This window comes from Eleutherodactylus coqui, chromosome 4, assembly GCF_035609145.1.
Source record: "Eleutherodactylus coqui strain aEleCoq1 chromosome 4, aEleCoq1.hap1, whole genome shotgun sequence".
NCBI lineage: Eukaryota > Metazoa > Chordata > Amphibia > Anura > Eleutherodactylidae > Eleutherodactylus > Eleutherodactylus coqui.
The window spans coordinates 274718687-274728970 of record NC_089840.1 but is presented as its reverse complement, the minus strand read 5'-3'; the positions used below and the strand labels follow the sequence as shown (position 1 = coordinate 274728970).

The 10284-nt window shown below is 42.2% G+C and overlaps 1 protein-coding gene across 1 annotated transcript; it reads left to right on the top strand.

The window, feature by feature from the left end:
- Nucleotides 1-1949: 1949 nt before the first annotated feature.
- On the top strand, nt 1950-6303 carry LOC136624436 (uncharacterized). The gene is made up of 2 exons (XM_066598414.1): nt 1950-2022; nt 5151-6303. Coding segments are annotated over exons 1-2 (1119 nt in total). The 5' UTR covers nt 1950-2020; the 3' UTR covers nt 6268-6303.
- The last annotated feature ends 3981 nt before the right edge of the window (nt 6304-10284 follow it).

The following is a 10284-nucleotide window of genomic DNA, read 5'->3' as shown; positions in this document are numbered from 1 at the left end:
CATTTCTGTCGGACCTGCGACTTTTCAAGAACCTTATGGTCAATAGTCTGATAAACATAAATATGTCTGTCTGTATATATACCCAACAGACATATAACTGATACCATCAAAAAAGATTGAAATAACCAGTTGATCTTTGAGTGAACCGCAAACACTAGCTAGTATCGCCTGGTTTTATATTAATGAGAGATTAAAGAATGCGATACTAGATAGTGATAGTAACTCCCTCACTTAGTGAAAGTGATATCGATTGTATGGCTTGTCTTCTGGTATATGGTAACCAGCCAGACAAGTTATTAAAGTAGCCCTTTGCAAGCAAGGGTTAACTTAGCTGCCCAAGTTGCCTTGATAATAAAGTATATCACTTGCAAAGTTCAGCATAAGAAGAGGATAATACCCCTTAATCTAAATCTCAGTTGATACAGGCACTCTTATCTAGGTGCCCATATTCAGAGTATAGAAGCTGAATGAACAGCGTTTCTGTTTAGGCTAAAGGTTGAACAGAGAGAGAGCGTTATATAGCCTCCTGCCCTGATGGTGGGTAGGTGGCCATCTGAATGCATCCACTGATGTCTCATCTTATATAGCTTGTAACCCCACCCACCTCGTTTGGCAGCCACCAATCACGGGTTTATGCATAATTAGCCATGTGCTTTAGTGGTATACTCCCCTTGTTTACTTTTTTTTCCCAAGACAAATGAATGCTACCTCATAGCTCCCCATCGGATCTCCTATTGGGTCCATGCTTTATATGGTCACGCTAGGTAATACACGCCTCCACTTTGTTTACTGTCAGATTGCGTGTACTAAATCTCCGATGCACAACAAGCAGCCGCCTGCATCATCAGAGCGCGTCTGGTGCCTTGATAGTGTTTATCGGCGCCTGATGACGTCAGTGCAGCGTCAAGGGATCTAGTGTATCATGTGACTAAGTCACATGACCGCACTGCGTGTGCGGCAGAGCGAGATGCCGGGACGTAATTACATCAAACATGCGATGTCAAACGGACCTTCCTGACTACATCGAAAACCCGTCACAGAAGGAGGGGAATCGATGGTATAGGTTCCTGAAGCCAGTGTCGTCAAAGAAGGAAAGTGACAGTTTGCTGAATTTAGTACTGCATATCTCAGAAAGAGACTATTACTCAGTTCAGAGTTATGGATTTATGCCAAAATAATTTTTTTTTTTTTTTTTTTCGGAATGTGAGTACCTATTTGAATATCAATCAATAGGAATATTCAATAGACTCCATTGTAGTTAGTCTAGGGGAAAATGAATATGATGCCAATAAAGATACTGGAGTGTATCATTTCCTGTGATATTTATTATGTGTGTAGAGCTGTCTTTTAATGTGCATGAATCCCCAATGGTGATGGAATCACCTAAATGATCGATATTCCTAGAGGGGACTGCATTTATCATTAGTAATACAGCCAAAATCACTTTATGATGAGAAATCAAATCCCTTTACGTTAACGGGATCTCGTAGGGATAATTCCAACTACGGTCTAGACGAAGGCATGGTTACGTATCTTAGAATTGAACAACAAGATAAGTATTACGCATGATTACATGACTACCAATTGTAGTTTGAACAAAGAGGTAAGTATTATCTATCAGCATCCCATAAATAATGAATAGACAAAGTAACTTTTTTAGAGCGAAGAGTTGAGGAGGCAAGGGGGAGCCACCGACAGGGGAGGGGGGGGGGGGGATTTTTACAGAAGTAGACTTGATGGAATACAGATGATTAAGCCCTGATGGTTATTACTATAGGCCATCAATAACAGTGTCCGATATTCATATACATTAATTACACTCCATTAATTTGGGGATGCACCTGAGGGGATTTGTCACTTAATAAAACAATTAAACGAGAGGATTTCATTGAGGCCTTGTGGGTGGACGGATTTGAGCCTGAAAATCCACTCTGTTTCCTTTTGCAAAAGCCTCTTGTCCGTGTCTCCTCGTCTGCCGTAGGATCTAATTTTTTCGAGGCCTTGAAACTTGAGTTGTGAAATGTCGCCCTGATGGACTGATCGCATATGGTTGGACAACGGGGTTGCTTCCTTTCTATTGATATTCCCCAGATGTCCCTGGATCCTTCTCCGTAGCTGCTGTGTTGTCTTTCCGATGTAATTTTTTGGACAAGTACATGTAGCCATATATATCACATTATTGCTTTTGCAATTGATGTAATCTCGGATCTCAAATGTCTTGTTTGTAACCGCACTTCTAAATGAGGAACTTCTTAGGATGGATTCGCACACTGCGCAATCTCCACAAGGAAATGTTCCTTTGATCTCCTTCCTACCAAGCCACATCGTTTCTGGTTGGCGAGGGGATAGGTGGCTATGAACTAACCTGTCCCTCAAGTTTCTTCCTCGACGGAATGTTATAGACGGCGTATTTGTAATGAAGTCTCGGATGTCCTCGTCATCCCTCAGGATGCCCCAATATCGTTGTAATACATCCCTAATTGACTTTGCACCTGTGTCATAGGTCCCTATGATCCGGATGGTTTGGGAGGTGTCCTTTTCCTTTGGGACAAGTAGTTCTGTTCTATTCATGTCATGGGCATGGTAGAAGGCCTCATCTATCAGATCCTTGGGGTAGTCTCTCTGGAGGAACCTGTTTCCCAGACTTCGACTTTCAGATATAAAGTCTTCTGTATTGGAACAGTTCTTCCTAATCCTAAGGAATTGGCCTTTTGGAATGCCGCGTCGGAGAGGTACTGGATGAAAACTTTTCCAGGATAACAGATTGTTGGTAGCTGTCTTTTTCCTGAATAAGGTAGTATTTAAACTCCCGTCAGTAGTTTTTCTAATTTTGATATCCAAAAATGATATTTCCTCTGTTTGTATATCAGACGTCAGCCTAAGGCCCAAGTTGTTGATGTTTAACTGGTCTACAAATCTATTAAAGGAGATTTCATCATCTGTCCATAAAATCAGGATGTCATCTATATACCTGAGCCACAACAAAATCTTCTCTGTCTATTGATGATTGGCCTCAGAGAATACCAGTTTTTCCTCCCACCAGCCCAGGTACAGGTTTGCATAGGTGGGGGCACACGGGGTCCCCATAGCTGTACCCCTGAGCTGGTGGAAGTACTGGCCGTTGAACAGGAAGAAATTGTGTGTCAGTATAAATTTTAGTAGATTCGCCGTGAAGATATTATGTTCCTCGAATTGTGTTCCACGTTGATGTAAATAAAATTCCACTGCTTTAACGCCCTCTTTGTGGGGGATTGAGCTATATAGAGCCTCAACGTCGAGGCTTGCCAGCCCGTACGTGAGACTCTACCTGTATTCCGTCAAGATGTCTGAGAACATCCATGGTGACTCTCACATATGACGGGAGAGATGTTACAAATTCTCTAAGGACTTTGTCTAGGTAGACACTTGCGTTCTGTGTCACTGACTCAATACCAGATACAATTGGGCGACCCTTGACTGGGTTTAACCCCTTGTGGATCTTAGGTAGGGAATAAAACGTGGCAATTCGAGGGTGGCGAGGCAGCATAAATTTGTGCTCCTTGTCATTTATGACCTTTGTTTGTAGACCGTCAGTTAGTATTTTTTCCAGAGACTTTTGATAGGATATTGATGGATCATACCCAAGGATCTGATAGGTGTTTTTATCTCCCAGCAAGTTCTTGCACATTTTTATATAATCTGTCCGATTCATAATGACAATATTACCCCCCTTATCGGAGGGTTTTATAATGATTTCAGGATCAGATTCAAGTGAGTTTAAAGCGCGTAATTGCGAGGCAGACATATTGGAATGTTTTGAGACTTTGAGGGGGTGTTTTGTCAAGTCAGCCAATACCATTTTCTCAAAAACATCAATCAGAGGTGCATATACTGGGGGGGGATTTGAGTTGCTTATTGGTCTAAGATCTGTGAGTGGGCCTATATCAGGTTTTGCTAGACTCTCAGATTCAAGACTCTCTAAAAGTTCCAAGCTAGGGAGGTCACTGACTTCTAAGCCCAATTCCTTGGCCTTTTTCTTATTCTGTGTTGCGAAGAATTTTTTCTAGCGCAATTTGCGCAGGAAGAGGGAGATGTCCTTCGTCCACACGAACTCATTGTAGTGGGTCGTGGGGACGAAGAACAGCCCCCTCTCCAAAACGCGTGTTTCCTCAGATGTGAGGTGGCGTTGTGACAAATTTACAATTTGCATCTTGTCACTCTCAGGATGGCTGTATATTGATTCTGGATTAGTGGTCTGGGTAACTATATATTCAATTTCCCCTGCCATTTGGGGGAGCACAGGGGACCGGCGGGGTACAGAGTTAGTCCGTATGATCTCAGGTGGACTAGGCTCTATTGGTTCTGTTCTTTCCGACCTCGGAGGAGGTATTGACCAAAAGGTTGGCCTAAAAAACCTTTTTCAGGGGATTTTCTACTCCTTCCTCCTTGTCTTGGTCTCCCTGGTCCTCTCCTATTTCCAGGACCTACACGATTTCTCCTGACAGTGTCAAAGTCACTCTGTTCACAATCAGATGAACTAATGTCAGTGTCTGACTTATGTTTCTCCCCATAGGCTCTCCCTTCTTTAAAGTCGCTCAAATCCCTCGCAAATTGATAGTGTTTCCTTTCCTTAATGAATGCAGTATAGTTTTCAATATTTGTTATAGGAGTTTTTCTTTCTGCTGATATTCGGTGTCAGAGGAGAAGGTTTTAGTTTTTACAATGGCTTCCGTTAGGAGGCGTGTATTTTTTTCAAACGTGGATTTCTCCTCTTCCAAAAGGAGTCTGATCAACTTTAAAGATCCGTCAGTCATCTCTTTCTCCCATTTTTTTAAAAACTCCGGGTTGCGGCATCTCAAAGGAGGTAATATAGGTGATCGTAGACCTCTTGGGACGATCTGATGTTCGAGGTATTTTGTTAACCCTTGTATCTCCCACCAGGACCTAGTGTATTCTCGGTAGACTGAGGTAAGATGTTTAAATGAATTTCTAATAGATGTGTAATGTGACTGAGGGTTGAATTCTTTATCGGAAAACACTGTACTGGCTTCTGTAAGCCAACTTGCGGTGTCTAAACTGTTCGCAAACCTGTACCTGGGCTGGTGGGAGGAAAAACTGGTATTCTCTGAGGCCAATCATCAATGGACAGAGAAGATTTTGTTGTGGCTCAGGTATATAGATGACATCCTGATTTTATGGACAGATGATGAAATCTCCTTTAATAGATTTGTAGACCAGTTAAACATCAACAACTTGGGCCTTAGGCTGACGTCTGATATACAAACAGAGGAAATATCATTTTTGGATATCAAAATTAGAAAAACTACTGACGGGAGTTTAAATACTACCTTATTCAGGAAAAAGACAGCTACCAACAATCTGTTATCCTGGAAAAGTTTTCATCCAGTACCTCTCCGACGCGGCATTCCAAAAGGCCAATTCCTTAGGATTAGGAGGAACTGTTCCAATACAGAAGACTTTATATCTGAAAGTCGAAGTCTGGGAAACAGGTTCCTCCAGAGAGACTACCCCAAGGATCTGATAGATGAGGCCTTCTACCATGCCCGAGACATGAATAGAACAGAACTACTTGTCCCAAAGGAAAAGGACACCTCCCAAACCATCCGGATCATAGGGACCTATGACACAGGTGCAAAGTCAATTAGGGATGTATTACAACGATATTGGGGCATCCTGAGGGATGACGAGGACATCCGAGACTTCATTACAAATACGCCGTCTATAACATTCCGTCGAGGAAGAAACTTGAGGGACAGGTTAGTTCATAGCCACCTATCCCCTCGCCAACCAGAAACGATGTGGCTTGGTAGGAAGGAGATCAAAGGAACATTTCCTTGTGGAGATTGCTCAGTGTGCGAATCCATCCTAAGAAGTTCCTCATTTAGAAGTGCGGTTACAAACAAGACATTTGAGATCCGAGATTACATCAATTGCAAAAGCAATAATGTGATATATATGGCTACATGTACTTGTCCAAAAAATTACATCGGAAAGACAACACAGCAGCTACGGAGAAGGATCCAGGGACATCTTGGGAATATCAATAGAAAGGAAGCAACCCCGTTGTCCAACCATATGCGATCAGTCCATCAGGGCGACATTTCACAACTCAAGTTTCAAGGCCTCGAAAAAATTAGATCCTACGGCAGACGAGGAGACACGGACAAGAGGCTTTTGCAAAAGGAAACAGAGTGGATTTTCAGGCTCAAATCCGTCCACCCACAAGGCCTCAATGAAATCCTCTCGTTTAATTGTTTTATTAAGTGACAAATCCCCTCAGGTGCATCCCCAAATTAATGGAGTGTAATTAATGTATATGAATATCGGACACTGTTATTGATGGCCTATAGTAATAACCATCAGGGCTTAATCATCTGTATTCCATCAAGTCTACTTCTGTAAAAATCCCCCCCCCCTCCCCCGTCGGTGGCTCCCCCTTGCCTCCTCAACTCTTCGCTCTAAAAAAGTTACTTTGTCTTTTCATTATTTATGGGATGCTGATAGATAATACTTACCTCTTTGTTCAAACTACAATTGGTAGTCATGTAATCATGCGTAATACTTATCTTGTTGTTCAATTCTAAGATACGTAACCATGCCTTCGTCTAGACCGTAGTTGGAATTATCCCTACGAGATCCCGTTAACGTAAAGGGATTTGATTTCTCATCATAAAGTGATTTTGGCTGTATTACTAATGATAAATGCAGTCCCCTCTAGGAATATCGATCATTTAGGTGATTCCATCACCATTGGGGATTCATGCACATTAAAAGACAGCTCTACACACATAATAAATATCACAGGAAATGATACACTCCAGTATCTTTATTGGCATCATATTCATTTTCCCCTAGACTAACTACAATGGAGTCTATTGAATATTCCTATTGATTGATATTCAAATAGGTACTCACATTCCGAAAAAAAAAAAAAAAAAAATTATTTTGGCATAAATCCATAACTCTGAACTGAGTAATAGTCTCTTTCTGAGATATGCAGTACTAAATTCAGCAAACTGTCACTTTCCTTCTTTGACGACACTGGCTTCAGGAACCTATACCATCGATTCCCCTCCTTCTGTGACGGGTTTTCGATGTAGTCAGGAAGGTCCGTTTGACATCGCATGTTTGATGTAATTACGTCTCGGCATCTCGCTCTGCCGCACACGCAGTGCGGTCATGTGACTTAGTCACATGATACACTAGATCCCTTGACGCTGCACTGACGTCATCAGGCGCCGATAAACACTATCAAGGCACCAGACGGGCTCTGATGATGCAGGCGGCTGCTTGTTATGCATCGGAGATTTAGTACACGCAATCTGACAGTAAACAAAGTGGAGGCGTGTATTACCTAGCGTGACCATATAAAGCATAAACCCAATTGGAGATCCGATGGGGAGCTATGAGGTAGCATTCATTTGTCTTGGGGAAGCAGCAAACAAGGGGAGTATACCACTAATGCGCATGGAGGTCCGTCTGACATCGCATGTTTGATGTCAGTACGTTCTGGTATCTCGCTCTGCCGCACACGCAGTGCGGTCATGTGACTTTGTCACATGATATATTAGACCCCTTGACGCTGCGCTGACGTCATCAGGCGCCGATAAACATTATCAAGGCACCAGACGCGCTCTGATGATGCAGGCGGCTGCTTGTTATGCATCGGAGATTTAGTGCACGCAATCTGACAGTAAACAGAGTAAAGGTGTGCATTACCTCACGTGACCATATAAAGCATAAATCCAATTGGAAATCTGATAAGGAGCTGTGAGGTAGCATTCATTTGTCTTGGGGAAACAGCAAACAGGGGGAGTATACCACTAAAGCGCATGGAGGTCCGTCTGACATCGCATGTTTGATGTTATTGCGTTCCGGCGTCTCGCTCTGCCGCGCACGCAGTGCAGTCATGTGGCTTGGTCGCGTGATGCACTGGATCCCTCGACGCTGCGCTGACGTCATCAGGCGCCAATAAACATTATCAAGGCACCAGACGCGCTCTGATGATGCAGGCGGCTGCTTGTTGTGCATCGGAGATTTAGTGCACGCAATCTGACAGTAAACAGAGTAAAGGTGTGCATTACCTCACGTGACCATATAAAGCATAAATCCAATTGGAAATCTGATAAGGAGCTGTGAGGTAGCATTCATTTGTCTTGGGAAAATAGTAAACAAGGGGAGTATACCACTAAAGCGCATGGCTAATTATGCATAAACCCGTGATTGGTGGCTGCCAAACGAGGTGGGTGGGGTTACAAGCTATATAAGATGAGACATCAGTGGATGCATTCAGATGGCCACCTACCCACCATCAGGGCAGGAGGCTATATAACGCTCTCTCTCTGTTCAACCTTTAGCCTAAACAGAAACGCTGTTCATTCAGCTTCTATACTCTGAATATGGGCACCTAGATAAGAGTGCCTGTATCAACTGAGATTTAGATTAAGGGGTATTATCCTCTTCTTATGCTGAACTTTGCAAGTGATATACTTTATTATCAAGGCAACTTGGGCAGCTAAGTTAACCCTTGCTTGCAAAGGGCTACTTTAATAACTTGTCTGGCTGGTTACCATATACCAGAAGACAAGCCATACAATCGATATCACTTTCACTAAGTGAGGGAGTTACTATCACTATCTAGTATCGCATTCTTTAATCTCTCATTAATATAAAACCAGGCGATACTAGCTAGTGTTTGCGGTTCACTCAAAGATCAACTGGTTATTTCAATCTTTTTTGATGGTATCAGTTATATGTCTGTTGGGTATATATACAGACAGACATATTTATGTTTATCAGACTATTGACCATAAGGTTCTTGAAAAGTCGCAGGTCCGACAGAAATGCATCGAACCCTATACCTTATATTTTGAACTGATCTAGTCGTTGATCGATTAAATAATTCCATAAGTTGAACCAATAAAGCAATGAAAAGAAAATCTACAGTGCTCTGAAAAGTAAATAGATTGGTATGAGATAGGGTGATAGGACATAACCATAAATCACTACATCTAAGTCACCCCAGCTATATATGTGGAATAAGCAAAAATATCCACTCTTTACACCTGGAGATTCATGCAGCAATATTCTATATTAATCTAGCTGCGATTTGAAATCTCCCGTGGACGGCTGCATTCTGTCCCACACGAGCACGTACATGTGTGTTTCTATCCGTTGTCTTGTCTTTTGTCTTTTCATCGGTTGATGATTAAGCCCAACGTGTGTATGTTTTTTAGAATGTACAAATAAAATATTAGTTTTTAAGGGATCTTCTGTGAATTGTAATTACTTGCTTGGGAATGAGAAGTCCACAGGTACCTTTATTCATAGTAATTTCCTTGCAGAACCGATGTGGTTAGTACGATGACGCCAATGTGTTTAATAACAGAGACGTACGTTACGTTTCAATAATTTTATGAATGAGAGAGGAGGGTGGAATGCACGTTGTGCTTTACAGCATTGATCACATGATCGACGCTGGCCCAAAGCAAAAGACCTTCCCACAAAGTGACATCATGGTCACCACACTAGCATCTGAGATGGACATCATGAGTTATCTTTGTTTCTGTGTATGTGCGCATATATATATATATATATAGACAGTACTACTACTTATATTGGAGTAGTTGATTTCTGGGTATCCAGGTGGCTCTGGTGATTTGGTCATCAACTGAGGTGGGATGGTAGGCCTAATTAAAAAATGTCTTTTTGAGATTGTGTAAATGTTCCTCTCTGTCTGTTGGGTTGGAAGAGATCCGGTTGCATCTGATGGCCTGGTTGTAGATGATGGACTTTTTGATGTGCTTAGGATGGGAACTGTCCCATCTGAGGTATTTGGGCCCATCAATCGGTTTCCGGTATAGGGATGTATGTATAGAGTTGTTCTAAATTTTTATGGTGGTGTCCAAAAAGTTGATTTCTGTATACGAGTAGCTTAATGTCAGGTTTATGGTGGGGTGAAATGCATTGAATCTCTCATGAAATTTTATTAGTTCTTGTTCGGTGTTGGTCCAGATGATTATGAAGTCATCAATGTACCGGAAGTAGGCCGATGGTTTGTTGGGGCAGGAGGCCAAAATGTCATTCTTCAGTTTTGCCATGAAAAGGTTGGCATATTGTGGTGCCATTTTACTGCCCATGGCGGTCCCAGTTAGTTGCAGGAATATCTCTTTGTCAAAGGAGAAATAATTGTGTGTGAATATGAATCTTGTGAGTTGTAACAATGACTCAGAGGTCACCCCATTGGCCTCAACGTGTGCTTGGCAGGCAGGCAGGCAGTCCATT